The sequence below is a fragment of the Phocoena phocoena genome, chromosome 15, assembly GCF_963924675.1.
Source record: "Phocoena phocoena chromosome 15, mPhoPho1.1, whole genome shotgun sequence".
Classification (NCBI taxonomy): Eukaryota; Metazoa; Chordata; class Mammalia; order Artiodactyla; family Phocoenidae; genus Phocoena; species Phocoena phocoena.
Window position 1 is genome coordinate 21,845,087 of NC_089233.1, and position 27,693 is coordinate 21,872,779.

At 41.7% G+C, this 27,693-nt stretch overlaps 1 protein-coding gene across 1 annotated transcript in view; it reads left to right on the top strand.

The window, feature by feature from the left end:
• Nucleotides 1-3,065: 3,065 nt before the first annotated feature.
• DNAH3 (dynein axonemal heavy chain 3) overlaps nt 3,066-27,693 on the top strand; it is a 192,705-nt gene continuing 168,077 nt past the window's right edge. Inside the window, exons 1-11 of the mRNA XM_065893394.1 lie at nt 3,066-3,095; nt 7,666-7,770; nt 8,313-8,547; nt 11,327-11,399; nt 11,666-11,840; nt 13,663-13,852; nt 15,320-15,515; nt 19,550-19,675; nt 20,861-21,056; nt 22,761-22,940; nt 27,143-27,279. Coding sequence (XP_065749466.1) covers nt 3,066-3,095; nt 7,666-7,770; nt 8,313-8,547; nt 11,327-11,399; nt 11,666-11,840; nt 13,663-13,852; nt 15,320-15,515; nt 19,550-19,675; nt 20,861-21,056; nt 22,761-22,940; nt 27,143-27,279 — 1,643 coding nt within the window. The remainder of the gene's footprint in view (nt 3,096-7,665; nt 7,771-8,312; nt 8,548-11,326; nt 11,400-11,665; nt 11,841-13,662; nt 13,853-15,319; nt 15,516-19,549; nt 19,676-20,860; nt 21,057-22,760; nt 22,941-27,142; nt 27,280-27,693) is intronic.

Sequence of the window (27,693 nt, forward strand, 5' to 3'; positions counted from 1 at the left end):
TTTACGTTTCAGGCAGTCCTGTCCGTTTTCATGCCTTTTGTTCAGCTGCAGTGTGATGGGTGCCCCATCCAGGAAAGGGTTGGTTATTGTTTGGGTTTGGAGGGTTTTTTTCTTTAGGACAAAACTGCAACCCTCCTTACCTGGTGGGTGTTGCTTTGGGAAGCTGAATTGAGGCCTTCACTGGAAATTTTGTTCAAGGGTGCCATCTAGGGGAACCTCTGTGAATCTTCTAGTTCCTTTCACTTGCATTTTTGTAGGTCCAGCCAGATTTTGGGTTTCCTTGTGTGTTGGCTGCCTTCTCTATCTACCACACTATATATTACCCAACGGTGGGAATCTTAGCATCTCTCAGTAGCACAAGGACTTGGCTCTTGCTGACCATTGGATGGGTCAATAAATTAAGTCCCTGGATAAGCAACTGTTTCAAGCCTCAGAAAAGATCTGCCAGAAACACTGGGCTCTGAATTACAAATATGTGAAAATTTCCAGCAACAGATTGAGACTCTAAGCTGTTAACACCACAAAAATGGGGGTAACCTAGAGGCTAGCTGACCTCTTCTCCCCATATTGCCAGATTTAACAAATAAAAATACAGGACAACCAGTTCAATTTGAATTTCAGGTGAGCAACAGGTAACTTTTTAGTATGAGTATGTCTGGGCATCCTGTGTTTCATCTGACAACCCTATGTACTTGAAGTTGATTAAGGGATTTGAGGATTGCATCCTCACTTGGAAATTGCTGAACAGAAGATTAAGTCAGCAAGCAATTCTGGTGCCAGTGAGGTGGCCTGGGGCAGAGGGGAGATGATGGAAGTTTCATTCTCTTTGGCAGATATTTTTTTTATTTTCTATCTTTCTTCAGACTACATGTAGGCTTTTGGTTAAAGCCATGGAGCAGATTCCATAATCAGGTGAAGTTCTAACTTTGCCACTGACCTAGCTGAGTGACTATGGGCAAATTACTTAACCTCCCTGTTTCTCAGTTTCCTCAGTCGTAAAACTTGGGATAGTTGTATTCACCTTCTCCATTGTTGAGAAGATTTGGGAAGATGATGCTCATTAAGTGCTTACCACAGTGCCAACAGCTAATATACATCAATAAAAGCTGTAATTATTGCTTTGATGTTTTTGGACACAGGTAGACTTAAAGCACACAAAATTTTAAAGGGAGGTGTGTCTCCTACTCACCCACAAGGTCACGGGGCTCATGGGCACCCTACCAGGCCCCTTCCAGAGTTCTTTACTTTGTTGGGTTACAGTTGCTGGGTTTTTTGTGGGACATGGGGTTTCATATCCTATTATAGAAGGCCTGGTAATAACCCCATTTCCGTCTAAAGTCTCAAACCCTGTCACTGGCTCATTTATTCCAAACACTATTTGAAACTGTATATATACCTTATGGTAGAGAGTGCAAATGTAAGGAATGAGGAGCCTCAAGGTTATTTTGAAGGTATGGAAAGCCAAACTTTGAGGGAAAAGTAAGAAAAAGGAGAAATGGAAGTACTTGGTACTATGTAATGCTCATTGAAAGATCTCAGAAATGTTTGTTTTATGGGCAGGTACTTTATGGAAAGAACACTGGACTCTGGAGTCATAAGGACAGGGTCCACATTGTATCAGCACTACTTAGAAGTCCTGGCAGTTTAGGAAAATTATGTTTCTTTCTCAGTTTTGGTTTTGTCAATCATAAAATGGCAACATCATGGAGTTTTGGGGAAAATTGAATGACAAAACATACATATATATATAGAAGCCTGTCTCCCAAAAAGAGCTCAATAAATCTAACTTGATTTTGAGAAAATTTTGAAAGTGACCAGTTAACGTGTGCTTTGAATGTCTGGGCAGCAGCTACTTGTATCTTGTGTGTGTGAGCGTACATGTGCATGTGTTCCTGTGTTTATCATGAGAATGATGTTAGCCACACTTATAGAGTGCCTGCTGTGTTGAGTGACCAAGCTGTCTCAGTTTGCCCAGGACTGAGGGAGTTCTCAGGGTGCAGGACTTGCAGTATTAAAACCCAGAAAGTCCCAGGAAACTGGAACAAGTTGGGCATCCTTCTGCTATGTGCAGGTTGCTTTACAGGTATTATCTCATTAACTCTCAAGCCCACCTATGAGGTAAGTTGTCACATTGCTGGCATTTTACATTGTAAAGGACGCTTGGAGAGATTAAGCAATTTGCTCAAGCCACATAGCTAATTAAATGTGAAGGACAGGATCTGAACCCAGACCTGTCTGACTCTAGGGCCCAAGAATTTAACCACCACTCTGTGTGCATTTAGGCGCCTCCAAAGGCACAACCTCTTGTTGCCATTCACCTCCTGGATCATTGCTAAACACTTTTCCACCTTCCCTCCTGTCACCGAAACTTCCTGCTGGACAGCTGGCCTACAGCAAAGGGAGAGACCTGGACACAAAGCTGAGTCAAGACCAGTCTTGTATCTGGGCACAACAGAGGCCCCTCCTTCCCTAGCAACAGACACTGAAGCCTTGTGACTGGCCCCAGGACCTGGGTACAAGCTCCTCCAGTGTTAAAAATAACCCGAGAGGAGGAGAGAGAAGAGTTCAGGCTGCCAGGGGGAATGTTTGGTGGGGTGCTTCCTCCCTCTTCTCTGTGTTAGTATGTAACTCTGCTTCAGTTTCTTCTCTACAGTGAAGTCGGTGTATTCCTGGAAAAGTTCCAAGGGAGGTGCTGCTCAGGGGAAGGGAAGAGCGGCCAACACATGAAAGCTGCAGCACAGAGCCCAGCAGAGCCCCAAGGCTGTTCCTTCATTCTCTAGCTTCCCTTTCTCTCCTCTTCTACCTGGAAACTCCTCAGGGGGCTGAAGTCCATGACCTTGGAGAGGCAGCCCTGTGAACAGAGCTTTCAGAACATCTGGAAAGTTCCAGATGTGTCATCCCCATTATGCTATAAGGAATTTCAGAGCCACTGATAGGAGAGGAAGAATCTGTGTCATCCCCATTATGCTATAAGGAATTTCAGAGCCACTGATAGGAGAGGAAGAAACTGAGAGCTCTTTGTTCCTTTATTTAATATTTTTATAGGTCCAGTTAGAATGGAGAACATGAGTGACATGGATTGCTCATCTCAGAAGGTAGGTATGAATTTTAAGGTGTATTTCTTTTTTCATACCTGTAGTATTTTCAACATGTAGGGAAATTGGAAGTGGGTGGAAAGGGGATGTTTCAATCATAAACCAATTGCCATGTTAGATCTCTTTGACCAGGCATATATGTTAATCAAATAATGTCCTTGAATTATGCTTTGTGCTGAATTAGTCTTTTGGACATCTTCAAGTTTTGCTGAGAAAATTTCAGGAATAGACACCTTTCTTTCCCTTCCTTTTCAAGGCCATTAGACCATATGTTCCATCCAGCAGTTCCCAGCACTGGAGGTATATATATAAGAATATACTGGGGAGTATCTTGAAAATATAGAGACTTGGCCTCGCTCCCAAAGATTCTGATCTCAAAGGTCTGGAGTGGAGCCCTGCAGTCGGTATTTTTAGCTAAGACTCTAGTGACTCTGCTGTTGCAGGTCCTTAAGTGAGCATTTGGAAACTGCTTCCGTGAAGGACTTGCAAACATCACATGTAGTCAGAAATAAGCACCTGAAAGTAACAGTTCTACCCAATCTAGGTGCCAGAATCTTGGTGGAGAAGCCAAGATCCACTAAGTTGCCATACATTGAAGTGTATGGAGCATTTTACACTCCAGAGGAGCATTTTAAACCAAAACTTTGTAGAATTAAAGTGGATTTGTTGATAATTAACTGAGCCCACCCCCTGAAATGGAAATGCTCTGCAATTTACCAGAGAGAACGCTTACGCATTAGTATTTTTTGTTTTTTGTTTTTTTGTTTTTTTGCGGTACGCGGGCCTCTCACTGTTGTGGCCTCTCCCGTTGCGGAGCACAGGCTCCGGACGCGCAGGCTCAGCGGCCATGGCTCACGGGCCCAGCCGCTCCGCGGCATGTGGGATCTTCCCAGACCGGGTCACGAACCCGTATCCCCTGCATCGGCAGGCGGACTCCCAACCACTGCGCCACCAGGGAAGCCCCGCATTAGTATTTTTAACAAACCGTTTTGGGTAGCCAGGTAGTTCTTACAAAAATCTCCGTCTCTTTCACCTTGAAGGTGCCACAGAGGATTCTTAACCAGGTGTGTTCAAGAAAACTCTCTTTGTTTTATGAATTGATTTCTAGATCTGCTAATCTTGTATGTGTCCCATGTGTCCCTGTCCCATGAACTGAGCTGTTTTCTGCTATCATGGTTTAATGACTCTGTGTGTATAAATCTTAGTCTGTGCCCATGAACTAGCTTAAAGTTTAATTTGTTCTTCAGCAGTTCTGCTTCTCTCCATTGTGCTCTGCAAAATGCTCAATGTTAGTTTGCTTTCTTTTTTTAATATAAATTTATTTATTTTATTTTATTTATTAATTTTTGGCTGCGTTGGGTCTCCGTTGCTGCGTGCGGGCTTTGTCTAATTGCAGTGAGCGGGGACTACTCTTCGTCTAGGTGCGTGTGGTTCTCATTGTGGTGGCTTCTCTTGTTGCAGAGCATGAGCTCTAGGCATACGGCCTTCAGTAGTTGTGGCTTGCAGGCTCTAGAGCGCAGGCTCAGTAGTTACAGCACACGGGCTGAGTTGCTCCGCAGCATGTGGGATCTTCCTGCACCAGGGCTCGGACCCGTGTCCCCTGCATTGGCAGGCGGATTCTTAACCACTGCGCCACCAGGAAAGTGCCTAGTTTGCTTTCTTGCAAGATGTTGTTTTCTTTCTTTATTATCCCAAGAATGGCTTTTCTCTTTATGCGATGACTCAGCTGCCTCTGTGTCTATCTCTTGGATAACCATCTCTCAGTATGGAGGGACTTACATATGATTCAGTCTGGCTCAAACCCAAAAAGGAATCTATGGGCTCAAGTAATTGGGAAGTCCAAGTTGGATCCTGGGGTCCAGTTGATGTCATTGGGAGTCTGTCTTTGTCCTTCTGGTGCTTTGCTTTCTTTTATGTTGGCTTTAATCTAAGGAAGACTTTTTTCACATAAGGCAAAGATGGCTGTTGAGAGTACCTCTTTCTCAATGACACTATCAAAAGTGTCAGGAATGATTGCGATTAGCCCAGCTTGGGTTACACACCTATCCCTGAACCAATCACAGTGTCTAGGAGGAGAGAGTATTCTGACTGACCAGACCTGTATCACATGCTCTACCCTGGACACAGGCTGAAAACTATACAGCATGGACAGAAATTGGAGTAGAGCCAGTTATGTCCACTAGGGCTCTATTCTGCCTGTTTTGCTGGGAAGAGTAACTTCCCAGTATATGTCAGGGCTGAAATCAGGTTTACCCCAACCATAAGCAGAAGCATGAATGCTAAGCCACCTCCAGAATAATGTTAATATTCTCCTCAACTGCAAAAGAGTCTCCTCAACTGTAACTTACTCAAGATGTCTGAAATTTGTGGTGTTTGCTTGTTGTTCTTTTTTTTTTTTTTTTTTTTTTTTTTAACAGTACGCGGGCTTCTCAATGTTGTGGCCTCTCCTGTTGCGGAGCACAGGCTCCGGACGCGCAGGCTCAGAGGCTATGGCTCACGGGCCCAGCTGCTGCGCGGCATGTGGGATCTTCCCGGGCCGGGGCACGAACCCGTGTCCCCTGCATCGGCAGGCGGACTCTCAACCACTGCGCCACCAGGGAAGCCCGCTTGTTGTTCTTTTAATGAATATCTTTATTTGAAACAGATTTAAGAGCCAGGCCAAGGGAAAGATTTCCACTGACCACAAAACCTTCTTGCTTGCAAAGACAAAATGCAGACAGCCCTAACTTATCAATCAGTATATGTCAGTATATGTCCCAGTCACATCTGGGATCCTGAAGGAAACCATGAATGACTTCATTTCCCTGAAAATACTGCTGCCAAAATCTACCTTGGATGGTATCGTACCCATTTTGGATGGCCAGGTTCCTTTCCTTTGATGCTGAGTTTTTTCATTTTGTTCACCTCATCAGTGCAGATCTGATATTAATTTCAGTAGTGAAAGAGAAGGCTCTTGGAGATGATTCATCGATTCTTAGATCCTTGAAATTGAGGTCAAGAGCAGAGAGACAGGCACAGTGCTAAGCTGAAAACAACAGGGTCATCTTGTTTAAGGTGGAGCCTGAGCACCCCCATGTTTAATAAAGTTCTGTTAGTGGGTCTGAAATTTTTGAAAACCACTGAATTAGGCCATTAGATCAGTGAACCTATTATGTCTTTAAAGCTCCCAGGCTCAGTATGCATTTTGTTTAAGAGTTTGCATGTTTTTGTTTAGTTTTAAGATCAACACATTCCCAAAGTAATTTGCCGTGTAAGTGATACTTGCCATTTCCAGTGTGTTGGGATGCTGAGTGATGTGTATTTAAAAGCACCTCTGGGGACTTCCCTGGCGGTCCAGTGGTTAAAACTTCGCCTTCCAATGCAGGGGGTGCAGGTTCAATCCCTGGTCGGGGAGCTAAGATCCCACGTGGCTCATGGCCAAAACACCAAAACATAAAACGGAAGCAATATTGTAACAAATTCAGTAAAGAGTTTAAAAATGGTCCACATCAAAAAAAATCTTTAAAAAAATCTTTAAAGAAATAAAAGCACCTCTGTGTGGCTCGTATGTGTTACCTATCCTCTGTGAGCCTTGGTTTCAGCTAGAACGTGGGTATAAAAAAATCTCATAAGTGCCTGGCACATCATATTTAGAATGATGGCAGATGTAATTGTTGTTAATGTTATTATTTTATGAGATTGAGTCATCAGTGAGGGATTGGTTGGGGCATGGGATGGCTAATATCTGATTCATATACCCCCTACGTCTCTACCTTCAGTTACCCTGCATGACTTAATTTGCTGACCCAAATAAATCAAATCTGTCCAATAATGTCTCATCTTACACAGTCATTGCCTCAGGTGAAAAATCACAAAGAGCCAAAATTATACTTGCAGATTCATTAAACCATCTTTAAAGTGCTGTATAGCAACACCTCTCAGTAAGTCCAGCCCAGAAGTTTTCCTCCATCACAGCCCCAGATGGAGTAGTTGTCTTGCTTATAGTGGCTGGGTGTAGGACAGAAACACAGCATTGCTCAACACTGAAATCACCTTCAGCTCTGAGGTGAAAAGGCACCGGGAACTGAGAGTGGCAGTGGGGGCCACCTGTTCACCTCTGTCTGAGGCTCACTCAAGTATACACTCACTGAATGGCATGGTGGACCTACATGCCCACACTCTTTAAATGATACTTTTTCTTTCCACAGAAGCACAGAGTTACTTATGTCACTGCATAAACAAATTTCTATTTGGAATTTTGCCAATGTGAAATGCAAGAGTCAATTTTTTAAAGTCAACCCTTTCAATTACAACCCAGGGTAGGGTACCTGGAGGTGCCCTCAGATTTGGGCTCTTCCCAGGGGAAAAAAAAAAATATCTGAATTTGCTCACTGAAGTGTAGCCAAGGAGGAGATGCTAGAGGAGAGACATTAACAATTAAGAAATGAAACCTACACAGTGGATAGGGGTGAGAAGGGCAGAATTTTGTGCCTAAAACCTTTCCTGAGGACCTTTTTACTCCTTATCAACCTCAGAAGCTTGGAAATCTTTCCTAATTCCTGAAGAGTGGCTTTGTGTCTGTTTCCCACAGATCCACAAAAGTGACTCGATACATCACATGAGCCACTCCCAGATGCGGCCAGAGTTGCCTCCTCTGCCTGCTTCTGCTAACGAGGAACCATCTGAACTCTATCAGGTATGTTCACCTGGCTGCTACTCTTCTGCTGGTACTAGTTTGGGGGCAAACAGTCAGACTTGACAAGTGGCATTAGAGACCTTGGTCATTTTTGCCACTGGAAGAGGCTACAGCACCATGGGAGAAAGCTATGCAGTAACACAAAGGTGAGTTAGAATCTGGCCTTCTCACTTACCTGCTGCATTATTTAAACTCTCTGAACTTCTCCATATTCAGCTGTAAATTGAGAACAGTTATTTCTACCTTATAGCCACGTCCATAGCAATAAAGACAGTAGATGTAAATTATCTGATCACAAATTTACTGAATATTGAAAGCAAGCTGTCATCCTTGTCATCAGAAATCATGCTCACAATGGTCAGAGAAGTACAGTTGGTGTCCATTCCAAAAGTATTTGCACTCAGTGTGCAGAAGGTAGAGCCACCGTGTAAGGCATGTGGGATGCCATGAGTCTCAGTGTGAGTGGAGCCTGGCCCTAAGGAGCCCAGGCCCCCTGAGTGATGTCCCTCATCATGTGTCACTCTGCATTTCTTCCCTTGTAGACAGTCATGTCGCACAGCTTTTACCCACCCTTGATGCAACGCACATCATGGACCCTGGCTGCACCCTTCAAAGAGCAGCACCACCACTGTGGACCCAGCAACTCCATTGCCAACAACTACTCCTTGATGGCCCGGGACCTGAAGCTGAAGGACCTGCTGAAGGTCTACCAGCCCGTCACCATCAGTGTCCCCAGGGAGAAGATTGTTCAGGGGCTGCCATTAGGTATTTCTGGCTGTGTGTCATACCCACTCAGAATAGGGCTTTGGAGTGAGATTTTTTCTAATCCTGGGTTTTAGTCCTGGCTCCACCTTTTGCTGCAGCTTACTTTGGGTAACCTCATGGAGCCTCAGTCTCCTCGTCTCTAAAATGGGAATGATTGTAATGGCTAGCATGACATTTACCATACACCAAGCACTGCTCCATGTGCTTCTTGTTGATTGCTGCATAACAAGTTGCCCCCAAACTTAATAGTTTAAAACAACTACCATTTGTTATCTTACAGTTTCTGTCAGGAATCTGGGCATGGCTTAACTGGCTCAGAATCTCTCACAAGTGTACAATCAAGGTGTCAGCCAGGGCCACAGTCATCGAAAGGCAACTAGGGAAGGATCCTCTTCCAGTCTCACTCACATCCTCCACTGCCTGCTGGCCATAAACATCAGTTTCTTACCATATGGGCCTGTCCATAGTGCAGTTCACAAATATGACTTCTGGCTTCCCTTAGAGGGAACGAGAGAGAGAGCAAGAGAGAGAAGAGAGCCAGCAAGATAGAAACCACCGTCTTTTTGGAACTTAAATTTGGAAGTGACATCCTATCACTTTTGCCATTTTCTCTTTGTTAGAAGTGAGTTGGTAGGTCCCGCCCACACTTAAGAGGATTACACAAGGGCATGATTCCAAGAAGTGAGGATCCTTGGGGACCATCTTGGAAGCTGCTTACCACAGTACTTATTATGTATTAATTTGTTTAGTCCCACTGGGTACACCTATATCTGCTTAAGGATATCCTTTAGTAGTTCTTGTTAGAGGTGTGTTGGAGACTTTCAATCTGCCTGCTGTCTCAAACTCATTATCATGGTTTTCTTTATCCTCTCTGCTGTGTCTCGGTGAATTCCTCAAATATATCTTCCAGCTCACTAATTTGCTCTTCAACTATGTTCAGTCTTGAGTTTAACGTGTCTAATGAATGGGTTTTGTTTTAATGACAGTATCTTTTTATTTTCAGATTTCCTAATTGGTTCTATTTGTGAGGACCACACTTGCCAATTTATTATTCTATTCTCATGGACATAGCCCTTCCAATATCAATCACTTGGAGGATCTTAAACATTTATTTTAGAGAATTATTAGTATTGCTGTATCATTTCCATTTTGTAAATATGTCCCTCAATTTTTGAGTTTATTTGCTATCTTTCTTAGTATTGGTTTTTCTCATGTGTTATGGGATTTTAGTTTGCAGACTTATATTGAGAGTTTTTCCCTTTCTTGCTACATGCATTCCCCGTTGGTTGAGGTATAATTCACATCCAATAAAATGCACAGATCTTAAGTGTTCAGTTCAATGAGTTTTGACAATTGTTTACACCATATAGCCACCACCCAAATAAGATATAGGGTATTTCCATCACTAGAGAAAGTTCCCTTGTGCTCCTTTCCCATCAGTTCCTTCCTCTACCCAACACCATCCCACCCCAGGGTAACCACTTTCTGATTTCTGTCACCATAGGTTAGTTTTGGTTGCTCTCACATATAAATGTACTCAAACAGTGTATTCTTTTGACATACCTTTTAAAATCTTGCCTTTTTCCCTTATGCCTTCATCTGGCATCTTGGACCCCAAATTAGTACCAGATCTTATATTGGTGGCTTAGGACTCCTGTCCTAAGGTGATGTTTGGGGATTGTAGATCTGGTCCCTGAGGCAATGTTAGGCTTGGCCTAGATATTACCAGCCTGCCTTTGCTCTCTGTGGCCACCATGTGAATTGAGGATAACAAGTGCTTTATCTGCATGACAGTGTTGCTGTCTTTTCGGCGTGTCTTGGGTAGGGCAGCCCTGGCTTCATGCTGTGAGCCTACCTGCAGTCCCCACAATCATGGTATGTTTTGGGTTCTGTTATTCCCCCCAAGTATCAAACACCTAACTACTTCTGCCTGCTTCTGGAGCCAGAAGCCAAGTTTAAGACTTTTGGTTCACAATGTGTTTATTTTTAGTCCACACAGAAGAGCATCTTTTCGAACAATGCACTGTCTTTTTAATTTTAAAGAATATTTTTTCTATTATTGTTATATTTGGAGTAGGTTGAGGAAATTAAAGTATAAACTCAAAATACATCTTAACCAAGAGTCTTCAATCCTCTGATTCCCTCAAAATGTCAAATTCATATTAGTATGTCTTTAACATGTCTCTATGACATGTTAGTTTCCTTAGGCTAGAATCTTAAGCAAGTATCCAGTTAAAGTTTAATAGTGGAGTTTTATATTACTTGTTGAATTTATTTATCACAAATGATATTTATTGCAATACCTTCTGTTTATTACAAATGACATCAGTTTTTCTATTTGCAATAATTATATTTATTGCAAATGATACTGGTTTTTCTACTTGTGATAATCATAATATTTCCTTTAAAATAAATATATTAGATTTAAAAGTCTGAATCTATTTAAAGAAAAATATTAAGCAGTAATACACCTGATGTTTAGAAAATAGAGCATATAGGATTGGGGAGTGAATTGAGCAATTATTAATACTTGTCCAATGTATGGGATAACAGAAGGTATGCTCATCCGCATTTCACAGTTGGGGAAGCTGAGGCTTGGAGTGATGGGCAGTTCTTCAGGGTCACACAGGTAATTAGTGGTACAGGGCCCACATCACCTGCGTCATCCCACCACACCAAGTCCACCCCGCTTAGTGTTCTCCTGCGCTACCCTGAGACTGGCATCCCTGTGGACAGAGGACCGCCCAAGGCCACTGCTCATCACTGATGTCTTTCTTCTCTACTGTTCTAGCAAATAAAAGCTCATCAGAGCCTAACAAGAAGAAAATGAAGTTCTCCCCCAAAGACAAAGAGGATCTCACTGGGTAAGGTATCCCTATGGGCACAGGGGATTGCAGGACACTGGGCTGAACCGAAGAAGGCTGTGGCCTCTTGAAAGCCATGCTCTGCTTCTTGACTTTAAAGCATTCCTGGATACCTAGTTACTCATGTATTTTTTCCCCAGCAGTCCTCTTAATCCAATTTTTTGAGGCTCTAAATAAAAATAAATTAGCCAACTAAGCAAAACCAATGCTAACAAACCTATGAGGTGTTCATGGAACCAAGGACTGAGCTTGTGTCTACTTTTCAGGACGAGGTTGGCCTGCAGCACCTCAACCTCCTTACCTATGAGGACGGAGGTGGTGACATCTTTGACCCTCCCAGGAAGCAGACCAATGAGTCCAGAAGAACAGATTGATGTGATGTTACAGCAGGAGATGGAAATAGAAAGTCAAGAAACCAAACCAACTGAATCAGACTTGGAGGTACATTCTTATTGCCTTCCTTCTCTCAATTTGCTAAGTATTACTCTTGGCATCTCAGTGATTCTAAACTGGAGAAAAACAGCAGAGTCACCTAGGGAATTTTTTAAAAATACTGAAGCCCAGACCCCATGACAGACTACTGAATGAAGGTGTGCATGCCTGAATTCTCTGCTCTAGTAAGTCTTAGAAATCCGTGCCTTTGGGTCCTCGTAGAATGTAGGTTGCGGAATGGTGACCCATAGGCTGGGGTTGCCAGATTTTGAAAAACAAAAATAAAACAAAAAACAAGACACCAGTTAAATTTGAATTTCAGATAAACAATGAATAATATTTTAGTATAAGTATATCCCAGTGCATCCTGCATTTTATCCGGCAACCCTACCATAAGCTGAATTTGGCCTATAGATGTGTTTTGAAAATAGAGGAAATCTCACATAAGCTAGATTGCTAACCTCTCTTGAAAAAATTAAAATATTTGAAGCAGAACAGTAGCCACTTCCTTTAGATGAGAAATACATTCTCTGGTTTGTCAGTCTCCACAATTCCTTATTACTTTCTTATGTACAGCCAACTTTCAGTTAGTAACATTACCTGCTTGGTCCCAGGTGGACTTTTGAGCTTCCAACCCCTGTCTTAAAAGAACAAATAGCTTGCGAATTTATAGTGTATAGTAAAATGATTAATAATAAAAACCCATAGTAACTGAGCATGTGCTATTAGCAAAATTCCATGCTAAACCCTCTAGATGCTTGACCCCATTCAAGACCTAGGGACTATGGTTATTCCTATTGTCCAGTTGTGGAAATTGGGGTGGGGACTGATTAAGTAACTTGCTCAAGGTTATACAGTCAGTAAGAGGCAAAACTAGAACTTAGACCAGGTCTGGCTGATACTGACATCTCTGTGCTCTTAGGAGCTACACAGCATTTCTCAAACTTGCCTGAAAATAAGAATCACCTGGGATGCTTGTTAACAAATCCCAAATGCCCTAGCAGGGGGCCTATGAATCTGCATTTAACAGGAGCCTCTCTCCTCACCCCACGCAGTTCTTATAATGAGGGAAGTTTGGAATTTGTCCTGTATTAAGGTTGAAGAGATGTAAGCTCAGCCTCTTCTGACCACAGACAATTGGCACTGAAGGTCAAATCTGATTTCAAACCCTTTCCTATACTTTGTGCTTCTTATCCATCTGAAATTATTCATTTCCAGAGCCACTCAGCCATCTAGCAGCTTAGACGCAAGCCCTAAATAAACCAAACTTCCTAACGTCACCAGGTCCCACTGGGCATTTTTGTTCAGTTCCTATGTTTGTGTGGCTTTTCTAAACTCAAAAGTCCCATGGTTGGATTAGAAGGGCTAACTCCTAAGTCTCACTCAGGCTTGGGGGTTTTTCCCCACGGACAGCTACAAGCCACAGGATCAAGTGCTTTCTTTGTATAGGAGCATTGTTGTTGAGGAGGGTGAATTATTTGAGTCCACTTGAGGAGCTTGTCATTCCTCTTCTTAAAGCTCACCAGATAATGCCACCTCCATCCCTGGCCTCAGTCCTCCTTCCACTGTTCCTATCTGCATGGCGTTTGACAAGTCCTTCCTTATACCACACTGAGATCTCTCTGGCTTTGTTTGACTCCTCCAGAGTCATGGGGAATACTCGCCAATGATGTATTGCAATGAGTGTGAAGTCACAGGCCCAGGAGCGAGTGAAGGATGGAGATAGGTGCTGTATGAACAGGGTCCCTTGGTGGCTGACAGATGTGGGCAAGTGGGCACAGTTAGCCAATTGATCATGATCATTTTCTTGTTGGTGGTTTGTTTACGGAAGAGATACTATTACTATTTGACCAATGGAGTCCAAAAAGACATGATTGCCCCTGAGGAGGATGAAGTGATGGTTCGGATTTCAAAGCTGATTTCTAACACACTGCTGACAAGTCCCTTCCTGGAACCCCTGATGACTGTCCTTGTGGAGGAGAAGGAAAATGACTATTACAGTAGCCTCATGAAAAGCATTGGTAAGGCTGGGCATAAATGGGACAGGGGTTCCTATGTGGAGGGTACCTTCTTTCCTCTCACTGTCAGTCCTTCACCCTGGTTACTCTGAAAATGCCAAAAACATTGTTTAGCTTTTCATCCAAATGCTCCCCGCCACCATCACACATGTCCACACCAGTACTTACCACACTTTAATGTGCATCTAACCTAAAGATCTTGTTAAAGTGTAGTTTCTGATTCAGTAGAGTTTGGGAGAGGCCCAAGATTCTGCACTTCTAACAAGCTCCCAGGTGATGCAGGTGCTACTCAGGTGCTACTTGCTCTAAGTAGCAACACTAAGAAGTAGGGGCCTACTCACATTTAAAATCTAGTTCAAGACCTGCCTCTTCCCTCAAGTATTTTGATCTCTGCAACCCTCAGTGATGAATCCATCCTCTGCATTCGTAGCACTTCTTGTTTCTACTTTCAACTCATCCCACTTTGGAACTTCTCCCGTGCCACTGTTTCTCTATGGTTATTTAACACTGGCATTGTCTTTCTTATGGGTCTCAGCTCTCTTATTAGACATTAGCTGATGTATCATCAATCCTCCCTCCCCTTCATATTTAGCCCCATGTCTTGTGCACACAGTAGGTCATTGGGAAATGTTTGATGATGGTGAATAATGTGAGAAACACATCAAAGGGGAGAGGTGATCATATTAGTTCCCCAACTTCGCATTTTATCTGGAACACAGCTATACTTACCAAATTGTTATTTTTAATTTCTTAATTAACCTTCTAATGGTGTCAGTGTAATGGCGCCTTGTCTGCTATAGGCTAGAACCAAACTTATAAGGATAAACATGTAAAGCCCTTCAAATTTCAGCCTCAACCTACTTCTCCAGTCTTACCACCTTGAACTCTACCACTTGTACCTGTTATTTCTGCCACAGAATGACTCACAGCACCTTGAGTATATTATACAAAAGTCATGGAACTACACTTCTTATCCTTCAGACAAAATCCTACTCATTCTTTATGACCCAGCTTAAATGGTACTTCCTCTGTGAGGCTTTTGCCAATCCTTAGCACGTGAAATATTTGGCCTCTAAATTTCCATTCATAGGTATCTGATGTCATCCATTGTGTTTATTTTTTATGTAACTATCTTGGTGTGAGAAATCAGTTAATGAGTAATGAGGTATCAGCAAATACTAATTCACTGATACGCATAATGCTAGATATCCTAACAGGACTCAACTCCAGATTCGAAGTACTCCAGACTGTAAAGTTATATTCCTCTTTCCCTGAAATATCTCACATACCAACAGAGTGGAACCTACCCAATTTAGTTATACCCAGGAGATTACCACTGACCTTGTAAATGAGGGAGCATTTCCAAGTGTAAATGGACAGAGGCACATTTACCTTTAAAGTGTTGACGCTAAGAGCACAGAGTGTTCAAGGTCCCTGCTTAATAACAAGCGTTTGCCCTGTTGGTTATAGTTGATTACATCCTCATGGATCCAATGGAGAGGAAAAGACTCTTCATCGAGAGCATCCCCCGAGCATTTCCTCAAAGAGTGATCCGGGCCCCTGTGCCCTGGCACAGTGTCTACAGGAATGCCAAGAAGTGGAACGAGGACCATCTGCACACAGTGAACCCCATGATGCTCAGCCTGAAACAGCTGTGGGTTACCGAGTAAGAAGTGCTTCCTGTCCCTTTTCTTCCCTTTCTTGATTGCTTTCACACATAAGAGATCATCTTATGTGGGAGTAGCCTTGCCCTTGAAGTAAAATGACAAACATCCCAGACCCAAAGTGCAGTATGAACAGCAAGTGACAACTCTCCACGCAGGGCTAAGTGGCCCTCCTTTGTGCCTTCACAGCACCCAGTGCCTGTCTGTAGGCACTGGAGCATACTGGTTAAGAGCACTCACATGGAGCCAGCCTACTCAGGTCCACCTCTAACTGTGCTGCTTCATAAGTAACATCCTTATCTCTAAATTTGGGATAATAAGACTTCCTACTTCATAGTGTTGGTAGGAGGGATAAATAATTTAATACATGCAAAGTACTTAGAATAGTGCCTGATGTAAGTATCCAGTAGGTGTTAATTAGACCTCCATTATGAAATGTGTCACACTGAATGATAATTATATGTTTACGACTTTGACTCTCTCTAGCCTATGAAATGTATGGGGGCTTGAGTCTTTTTATTTCCTTTCCAAATTCTTTTTTAGAATTTATTTTATTGAAGTATAGTTGATCTACAACGTTGTGTTAATTTCTACTGTATGGCAAAGGAATTCGGTCACACACGTATATATTCTTTTTCATATTCTTTTCCATTATGGTTTATTACAGGTTTATCTAACATAGTTCCCTGTGCTATATAGTAGGACCCTGTTGTTCATCCATTCTACATATAATAGTTTGCATCCACCAACCCCAAACTCCCACTCTGTCCCTCTCCCACTCTCCCTCCCCCTTGGCAACCACAAGTCTGTTCTCTATGTCTGTGAGTCTGTTTCTGTTTCATAGATAAGTTCATTTGTGTCATATTTTAGATTCCACATATAAGTGATATCATCTGATATTTGTCTTTCTCTGTCTGACTTACTTCACTTAGTATGATAATCTCTAGTTCCATCCATGTTGCTGCAAAAGGCATTATTTCATTCTTTTTTATGAGAGTAATATTCCATTGTGTGTGTGTGTGTGTGTGTGTGTGTGTGTGTGTACCACATCTTCTTTATCCATTCATCTGTCAGTGGACATTTAGCTTGTTTCCATATCTTGGCCATTGTAAATAGTGCTGCTGTGAACATAGGGGTGCATATACCTTTTCAAATTATAGTTTTGTCTGGATACATGCCCAGGAGTGGGATTGCTAGATCATATGGCAACTCTATATGTATATTTTTAGTTTTTTGAGGTTATTCCTTTATGTAACTCAGGGCCAGCACAGGGTTGGCAAACAGTAGTCTCAGTTATATTCATCAGTGACTAAGTTTGTGACAGGTATTGGTAGAAGTCCAGAGGAGGCAGGAGCCACTTTTTTTTCTCTTTCATTTTTCTAAATTGTTTTTCACATACTTTAAAATTCACCCTTTTGAAGTGTACAATACAGTAATTTTGAGTATACTCACAGATTTGTGCAACTTTCCTGAAAATATTGGGAATATTTTCATTATCCCTGAAAGAAACCCTGTACCCATTAGCAGTCACCCTCTCTTCTCCCTTTGACTCAGCCCCTGGCAATATTAATCTGCTTTCTGTCTCCATGGATTTGCCTATTTTGGATATTTCATATAAGTGGAATCATACAATATGTGGCCTTTCATGTCTGGCTGCTTTCACTTAGCATCATGTTTTCAAGATTCATCCATATTGAAGCATGTATCAGTACTTCATTCCTTTCTGTGGCTGAATAATATTCCATTTTATGGCTATACCACATTTTGTTTATCCATTCATCAATTGCTAGGAAGAAAGACTGATTTTTTTTATCAACCCCTCAAGAAGGGGTGTGAATCCTGGTGGGAGAATGAGGCCACCAGAGTTCACCAAAGGCAGGCTAATGAAATGATGAGCTGCCACCATCTGGGTTTTTTATTAGAAAAATTAGAGGCCGGTAGGTTTATGTAATTTTGATTGGGTGAACTTAATCAGTAGCCCAAATATTTTGTTTGGGGAGGATCTATAACTGTGAATGTGTTTAGTCTTTGGAGAGCCTCGTTACTTGGATAACTTACTTGTTTTTCCACATTCTTAGTTTTACCTATATTTTAAAAAGGAATTGCAGGTGAGGTCAACCTAGGACAGAGCCCACCAATGATAAGAAATAAACACATTCCTTCTTTGAACTGAATTCAGTTTTCTAAGGCATTAGAGGTGCTAGTAAGGACATTGGGGGAAAAAAGTAATTTTTTAATGAGGCAGAAGTATATAATAATAATTTATAGAAGAGTAATAATTTATAGAGTGGGCTCTGAAACCAGACAGCCTAGGTTCTGGTTCTTGCTCTGTCCCTGATGAACTGTGTGATTTGGGGAAGTTAATCTTTCTGGACCCCTGTTTCTTTATATGCAAAATGAGAATTATAACAACACTTCCCTCATGGGGTTGTTGGGTGAAGTGCTTAGAACAGTGCTTGGCATCCAGTAGTTGTTCAATAAATGAAGATACTGCTTTAACTACAAGCATGTTTATGGCCTCAAAAAATAAATTAACCTAGAAATTAACAAGAAAGTCAGTCACAGGGCTGGTAAAATTGCCAGAAGTTCAGTACCAAGAGGATGTACACGTGAATTTAGTTTGATCATATAGTGAAGATGACAAATCATTGAACATATAGCTTCTACTATAAGAAGGATTCTTATCACTTGCTTTTCATGGTTCCCTGAAGAAGATTATATAGGCAACAAAGGCACAAAAGTGAACCAAAATCATGTAGGTTTTTGTCAGCTGAACCAAAAAATCATCAAGGAGAAAGATTTGTTAAGGAAATGCTACAGAAAAATATTCTTATATGACCTGCAGCATTTAGCTTTAAACATTTTAAGAGGTCACCTAGTGATCAGTGAAGGGTGAGGGGTTTAGGGGCCAGAATGAGGGTCGTGATCTGAAGAAAGAGTAGATTTTTCTGGCCATTGTGGGAAGTTTTTTAGGATTGAACTAAAGATGAGTAACATAGTTATCAGGTTGTGACCAGGGCCATGCTGGAGTTGGATATCAAAGTGTGTGGAGAGTGAGGTCCTCAAATTCTGCTCTCCCCTAGCAGTGCTTTGTGACTGGCCAGACAAGATGAAGACTAAGTTCACCACCTCCACCAAAAAGGAATAGAAATGTAGACTGCGGGATTTTAGAAGGATGAGGGAAAGTGCCTAATGGGTCATTACGGTGGATGATGAAAATGAGAAACGAGAACTGAGGCAAGCTAAGAAAGTGAGCAAAGATCTAGTTTGGGAAGTTGTAGGCACTGATGATTTAAAAGACTGGTTAATAAATGAATGAATAGGTGTCAGGAAGAGAAATGGTGGCCCTGTAAGCTAAAAAAGGCCTTGCGGAGTGTGGTAAAGGGCAGAACCTCCATTAATCTGAGAGAAATAGAAGGTAAGATTATCATCAGAGAGGGCAGGAAGAGATTCATGTGTTCATTTAACAAATATTTATTGAGTACCCGTATTATGTAAGGTACTGTGCCAGGGTTGCTGTGGGTGTCTCGGTGAGCCTGTCAGCTGTCGGGGGCAGGTCTATAGGGTTTTCTGGGCTCAGACCAAAGTGGACCTCCAAGTTGTTTTGAGTAGCTCACCCAGGGGCCACATTAAGGATTGAGTGGAACCCACTTGATCATGAAGGTGGTGCTTTGCTTGCCCTGTCCTCTGTGTCTTCACTGTTGGAAAGAGCTTTGATTTGTCCATTTGATATCCCAGTTCCCAGCCAGCCAAATTCCAGGTCAGTGTCAAAATCCCACTCCCCAGATGGGTTACCCGGAGCAGGACACATAGGAAGGCTCAGTAATACCTGCTGAGTTTATCTACTCCTTGCAAGAGTTCTTGTGAACTATCCACTCCCTCCTCAGACTCCCAGATTTTTCAGATATAATTCGTTTTAATCTGTTTATATCTCCTCTCACTGAAAAATGAAAATATATTTCCTTTGAACCCATCATACAAAGTTTGTTATAAAGCATCTACTTAGCTTAGGAAGTTTTTCCCTCTCTTTCTGCAGATTTAAAGACCTCAGGTTTGTTCGAACAGCAGAATTACTGGCGGGAAAATTACCTCTGCAGCCCCACGAATATCAGGATGTCGTCCAGAAACACTGCATGGAAGCACGCCAAATTCTTCTCAACAAGTCAGTATCTGGCCGCAGAATGGGGCTGTATCACAGTATCATAAAGATCAAAAACTCTGTGAAGTGAAAACGTATCCAACCTGGGGGGTGCACAGATTTTGCTGACTTCTCACTGACATCTTCCTCTGTTCTCTTCCTCCCATGTTCGCATCCCCGACAAGCCTCTGTGCCTCCTCATGTACACTGATCTTTGACCCTCACTCCTCGTCTTCCTCTGCCTTTTTGAAACTCTCTCATTACCATTCCTCGATGAGAGTACCACTTCCATTCCCTCCCTCTGAAATCCTGTAGGCCTTGCTGGGTTACAGGACAATGCATGTAAATGACTTGTGTTCAGGTGGCCCAGATAAATACCTGCAGGGTTCCACGGATGGGAGTTTTTAGTCACTTAATTCTTTTTTCCTTTGCAAATGCATGCAGGACTGTGTCCAGAGCCAGAGAAATTCCCTTATGTGAGATGATGGTGATAATACCTACCAACGGGTTTTTATTATCAGAGAAAATGTTTATACAATAGCTGGCACGTAGCAGCTATTAAATATAATTATTACATCTACAACTATGACTATTACCAGTACTTCTCTGACTGTTAGAGTAGTACTTTTCTAGCAGTCAGAAAAGAGAAGTGATAGGGTGCAAATGCCAGTGGTTCCCACTGGGAATTAGAAATTGGGGGAAGTAGGATGAAAGGAACAACGAGGCATCCATTTCTTCTTTCGGTTTTCTGCTTTCTGCTCTCAACTTCTGAGCAGCTACTGCCACACTGGAGTTTCTCCTCCCAAGTTTCCTTCCTTTTCTCCTCTTTCTCTTTCCCCCTATAAAGTCTCAATCAGAAAACAGACATCCGCCAGGGAGAGAAGTTGGAGAGAACATTCCAGTTCCTTATACCCCTTTACCCCAATCTCTGAATATAATGAAGAAACTATAGACACTTTCGTCTTTCAGCAGGGCTGTTCATTTGGGTACTGCTAATGGGAGAATAGCCTCTCAATCCAAATCTTATTACTGTCTTCCCCAGAAAGGGATGTTGGCAGGTGAAGTGGCCAGGGATATGAAAGTACCAATTTGCAAAGCTGCCTAACGGCAAAGGAGCCATCTGCCTTGTTGTGGGGAGTGGGGCGTGGCTGAGAGGACTTCTTGGAGCTTGGAAGAGATTCTTAGTTAGACGCCCTGCTTTCTTTACAGATGGATCCCCACCTGTGCCCAGCTTTTTGTCTCCCAGAAGGAGCAGTGGGTCCTTTTTGCTCCCAAGAGTGACTATGGCTCCTCTCGTCGCATTGAGGAATATTTTGCTTCTGTTGCATCCTTCATGTCACTCCAGCTCAGGGAGTTGGTTATTAAGTCTCTGAAGGACCTCGTTTCCTTTTTCTTGATACACAAGGTATGTAGGGGACCAGCAGTAGACCCTTTGGAGTGGAATCAACTGAGATAGACTCAGGATTCAGTCATGTAAGGTCCTCAGCTGTAAGCCAAGCCAAAAAGTAAAATTCTTGATTTGAACACATATCAGGTGATTATTAGCTTATAAAAATGACTTATTTAAACACACAGCAACCTTTCCTGAGATAATTACCTCCTACTATATTGGTAAAAATCTATAGAGCTAGAGAAATTAAGAAAATTTAAAGCAAGATTGAGTAAAATGGAACGCATACCTCCTACAGTAGAGGGAGTGGTCACTTTTTCATCCTCTCTATTAAAAGAAGGCGTTGAAAACGGTTTGTTATCAATTTTTGGCTTGATATTTAGGGAGTGTTGTGTGTGTTCATTGCAGATATTGGCTTTTGTTCTTCAGTCTTTGAAAGGGTACCTCTAAAAACAAAAGGCTTTATTGACCTAATAACTTCTTTCATGAAACTACTTCAGTGAAGTCTAGATAAAAACTAAAACACTAAGTCCTGGTTTTCAAAGCATCCCTTAAATTTAGATAACCTGGGAGATCAAGGAATATTCTTTTGGATTTTATATTATGTGCCATTTTATCTTAAAAAGAGCTATAAAATTTAAAATTGCCTGTTAGAAAAGGTTAAGTTCTAAGCATTTTTACAAATAGAGTAAAAATGAACAATTGCCCTTTTGCTCAAAAGAACGTAGAACCAACGCTGTTGAAGTTAGACTGCATTGTTAGCACTCTACAGTGGACTAATCTATACCTGTCCTTGTAATCATCTGCTGGCTAAGCAGAAGAAACTCAGATGTGGGAACAAGTCTCACTCTAGAATTCCACACAAAGGGAAAACTAATGTCTTCATATATCTTAAAGAAAGAAATTTATGGGTCTTTGGTACATAGTAGGCATTCAACTAATGCTTATCAGTAATCCTTAAACCAATCCAGATATCTCTAGAATCAATTACTTGGACAAGTACTTTACAGCTGCCCCATGCCAATTTCATTAGGCACTGTAGTTGATGAAAGGTATTTTGTGTTACTAACCTGTGTTGGGAATTAGAAGTATCTCCACACCAATGTTTCTACTGCAGGAAGGTTGACAATTTTAGTGTCTAAAATATACTATATGCTAATTAGCAACTTCATGTGAGGTATACAGATAAACTATTTATACTTGTGGATTCAGTCAACAAATTTTTATTGAGCACCTACGACGTACTAAATGATATTTTGGGTATTTTGGAGGACATAGATGGATCAGAGACAGATCCTGCCCTTAAGTTTAGTGTAGAGAAGATGTGCATGTAAATCTCACGAGAGAAAGATAAAATACCATAAGGAAGTGGAAATATGGAAGTTCAGAAGTGGAAGATTATTTCTTGCTGGGGAACAGGGAGGCTTCCCAGGGGAGGGGATTTTGAGCTGAATTTAAAGGATGGGGATGATTTGGAAATACTGACAAAGGAATTTCCAAGCAAAGTAAACATACTGAATCAAAGCTTTGAAGAAGGGGGAGAGGGTGAACTCAGGTGGGCTAAGCCATACTTTGCCCTTATTTTAAATATGAACAGTGCATGGTACCTTTCATTTCCTTTTCTGGTGCCCATGTAGTACTATAAATGGGTAAGATTCACTCCCTTGATTCTAGAAGGTTCCATCTTATAATAATTTCCATATCTTATGTCTCCTGAAGGATGGGAATGATTTCGAGGAGCCCTACCGAGAGATGGAGTTCTTTATACCTCAGCTGATCATGATCAAGCTTGAAGTCAATGAGCCCATTATTGTCTTTAATCCATCTTTCGATGACTGCTGGGAATTAATACACAACTCTTTCTTGGAAATTATTAAGAACTCTAGGGGGATTCCCAAGGTATAGTATTCACTTAATTATTCATTTGTATTTTTATTCACATATTGAATAAAATATAGTTAAAATGGCTGCTTGTACAAGGTAGGGTTTTATTGATACTTTGGGAGATATATCCTGAGTACACCCACTTGACTCCCAGAAAGAGGATTTGGGCCTTAAAGAAATGTCCACACATCCCATTAACAAGGACACTAAGAGTTACTTTGTGAGAAAGTAGAGTTCCCCACATGATGCCAACCTCAAAAGGGCAGATGTGTCCCAAGCCATATCCATCTTGGGTTAATAATTCATGATGGATCAATTGCCGTGTACTTTGCCAAGAATTTTCATAAGACTATATCTAATTTAGTTCTTGAATTTCCATTTGTTTGTTTGTTTAACTCACTGTAGGCTTCTAGGGGAGAGATTAAAGCTTCCCTTCCTGGCCCAAGCCCTTTTCCAAGTTTCCTTTCCAGGGTGACATTACTTATCAGATTACAGGCAGTTATTAGCAGACTTTTAGAACTGGGCAGGATCACCCACATGATTGTGACTCTTTGGCATTCCATCTTCTGCCCCCTCTGGGTGGTTGGTGTGGCAAGAGGGCCGGTGTCCAGCCCCATATAGGGAAGGCACTTGCGGGGTGTTTCTCCCCTCCCCATCCCTCCCTCTCCCTCCCTCCCCATGCATTATGTATGATGCTTGGATGCTCTTAAGCACTCTTCTCTTTGCAGCGCTGTGCTTAGAGGGTTCTAAGAGCTCATGATTAGAGTTGGACTTTGTAGGGAAGCATGTGAAGCCACATGTTCCAGTTGATTTCACCAGAGAACTCTAAATTGGGGGTTTTGAACCAAACCAAGTCAAACTAACAGGAAAACTGGATGTTCAGAGGGGGAAGAAACGTGGGCAGCTCTCCTACAATCAGTATCCCTAGGAAGGAAATGAAAGAGAAGACCCTGTAATTTGGAAGGATAAGTGTGGGGCTTGGAGACAGTTAAAGTACATACCACTCAAGTTCCCCTTCACTGCTGTTGATCAGCAGTGTCTGTGAGCAGCTGGGCTGGGAGAGCCCAGGGCTTATGTGGCTGCTGCTGCTAACAGCCTGGCAGGGGCTGGTAGTAGATTCAGTGGGTTGTAATGCCAAGAAGACATAGTCATAGGTCACAGTTTGTAGCAGGTTTGAAAGCTAGGCCCAAGTAAATGCTGATGATTCTACTAGACTATGAGAAAAAGCAGCCCCGGATCTGAATTCTCCATCTAGAGATGCCCATAGCACAGTCTGCCTCCCTGAACCCCTCACACTGTATTATCTCTGATCTGGGTAGTGACATTTTAAAAGAATAGTCCCTCAGGTGGAATATCTAAGAAGAATATCTAAGAACAGCAACAGATAGACAGTACCCCATCCCCTATCAGTCCTGTCTTATTTATGGTTAAAGATGAATTTTAAAAGTTGGAAAAAACGTCAGCATGAGATGTTTGAAAGTAGTACTCAAGGTGCAAAAGGAAAGCATATTTGTGAGAAAGTTACTCAAGGAAACCAAAGTAAATATTAGAAAATATTTGCCTTAGCAAAAAACTGAGAAAAACATGGATCTGTAATACTGACTGAAATGAAAAGAGGTGAATGAGAGACATAAATAAAAGGAAGCTGGATGAGATAAGGATTTTATAAAATTGAAAGTGCAATAAGCAGAATTTAAAACAGCATTAGCAGTGGATGCATTACTTTCATAATCGTTATATAGATATATAAAACACATTATATATATATAAATATATATATGTGTAAAATTATATATATATAATTATATATTCCCCCTATGGAATGGAGTTGCTTTGGTCAGTCTCTCTCCTGATGGGAGAATTTTCTAACTCAAAGTGCCAGGGAAATGCCAAAGTTGGAGAAGTATACAGGAGAAAGCACTGAAGGTAATGACAAAACCAAGAAGTCTGGGATCAGAGAGCCATGGAGATAAGCAGATAGTAACAATAATTACCTGGAAAGAGCACTATTGTTCTTGGCTCGGTTTTACAGACTGCTCTGTGGGGCATAAGAGAAGCAGCCACATTTTTTTACAGGTGTATTTTTAAAAATTTTTAATTGAAGTATAGTTGATTTACAGTGTTTCAGGTGTACAGCAAAATGATTCAGTTATACATATATGTGTATGTATTCTTTTTCAGATTCTTTTCCATTATAGGGCATTACAAGATATTGAATATAGTTCCCTGTGCTATACAGTGGGTCCTTGTTGTTTATCTGTTTTGTATATAGTAGTGTGTATCTGTTAATCCCAAATTCCAAATTTATCCCTCCCTCTCCATTGCCCTTTGGTAACCATAAGTTTGTTTTCTACATCTGTGAGTCTGTTTATATTTCGTAAATAAGTTCACTTGTGTCATATTTTAGGTTCCACATATAAGTGATATCATATGGTATTTGTCTCTCTCTTTCTGATTTACTTTACTTAGAATAATATTCTCTAGATCCATTCATGTTCCTGCAGCTGGCATTATTTCATTCTTTTTTATGGCTGAGCAATATTCCATTGTGTGTGTGTCTGTGTGTGTGTGTGTGTGTCTGTGTGTCTGTGTGTGTAGGCCACATTCATCTGTCAGTGGACATTTAGGTTGCTTCCATGTCTTGGCTGTTATAAATAGTGCTACTATGAACATTGGGGTGCATGTATCTTTTTGAATTAGACTTTTCTCTGGGTATATGCCCAGGAGTGAGATCGCTGGATCGTATGGTAACTGTATTTTTAGTTTTTAAGGAACCTCCATACTGTTCTCCATAGTGAGAACCAGCCACATTTAAAATGTTCTTTCGATTGAAGACTTTTCCCAAGAGTTAATCCCTTATCCTGCCCACCTATGATCTGTTGCAAGGCCTGAATGCTCCAGTTGTGCTGCCCTAAGCCATTTCACTCATATCCTGCTTTCAAACACTGCCTACAGTGTGGCTACAGCAAAGAAGTTGCTTCTCCACTGGTTTAAAAACCTTTGGATTGTCCAAAGAGGGAAGACAAAGATCAGTTGCACTTGCTTTTCCCCCTTTCTAAATCAATGCGTTTTCATCAGCGGCATATAACTCATAACTCAGTAAAGCCCTCTGAAGAGTCTTTTCTTAGACAGATCACTAAAATCTTTCTTAGTCGGGAGAGCAGTGGAAGGCAATGGGTCCCCAACAAGGACTTGCAGCTTGCATGAGTCATGCAACTGAGAACATTCTCAGAGATACACATGTGCCGTTAAGAAGTTGGAGTGTTGAATTCTCAGGAAAAATACTTTTTGTGCCTCAGATCATAACGACATAGCTTTTTCTCCTGAACTGAGAGAAGAATCTAGTACATCTCTCCCTTTCTTCAGATGAGAAAACTAAAGTCCAGAGAAAGTAGCTTACCTAAGGTCACATAGCTAGCGGCAGAGTTTGAGTTGGAACCCATGCCTCTAGTAGCTTTTCATTAGAGAGGAAAGTGTTTGGTGGTGGGGAGGGGTACCACTGTAGTATTTATCCACTCACACAATGTTTATGCGCACTTACTATGTGCCAAGCTCTGGTTAGGCCCTTCACAATGGTGAGGAAGTCAGATACAATCCAGACCCTCATGGTATTTATATCCCAGGACAAACCCAGAACAGCTCATTACACATTCATTTAATTACAATTATGTTGAGTGCCAAGTGGGATAAATTTAGAATGTGAACTTTAAGCGGGGAAACCTAACATCCCCTGGGGGCCCAGGGGGGACTCTCTAAGGACGTGAGAGTTCAAAGGAGCAAGAATTTGAAAGATGAGTAATCCAACAAGAGGAAGAGGAGAGAGAATAGAGGTAAAGGGACCAGTGGGGTGATTCCATCACCATCAGAGGAGAAATAGAGTTGAAATGCAGCTGATGTCCCTGGAAATGAGTGCATTGCAGGAGACTTTACATTTTGGTGTCATCTTCCTCCTTGTGTCTTGTGGATGTCTTGTGACATTTAAACGTGGTTTCAGGACTTCCCTGGCAGTCCAGTGGTTAAGACTTTGCCTTCCAGTGCAGGGGGTGTGAGTTCGATCCCTGGTCAGGGAGCTAAGATTCCCACATGCCTTGTGGCCAAAAAACCAAAAAACATAAAACAGAAGCAATATTGTAACAAATTCAATAAAGACTTTAAAAATGGTCCACATCAAAAAATAAATCTTTAAAAAAAAAATAAAAGTGGTTTCTCCTCTTTAGGTGGAATCTATCCTGTTCCCAGAGTTGAAAGGATATAATCTGATTCTTGGAACTGTTAATGCTGATGAAAAACTGGTTTCTGACTTTGTGGATCAAACTTTCAAGGTATTTCAGAAAAATCAAGTTGGCCCCTACAAGTAAGTTGGTTTAGTTGTAACTTAGCCATTGGCATTGGTTTAGAGTTCCTAACTGTCATCAAATAAATGATCCCTGTTCCCACATACCTGAAAGAATAAGAGTAGCCAATGTTTACTTACATCAGTGTTACTATTTAGCCCTATTTGCAGATAAGGAAACGATAACTTTCCAGCAAATAGATAGGAGAGCCACAATTCAAATAACAGGTTCACCTCTATTATATGAAAACCATGGCACCAGACAGGTTCTGGCATTTAGAAATTCATGGATTTTAACCAGTGGGCAGGCACCAGTTCCTCCCACCAGGAAGCCTGCACAAGCCCCTGGACCAACCTGACTCACCAGGGCGCAGACACCAGAAGCAAGAGGAACTACAGTCCTGCAGCCTGCAGAACAGAAAACACAAACACAGA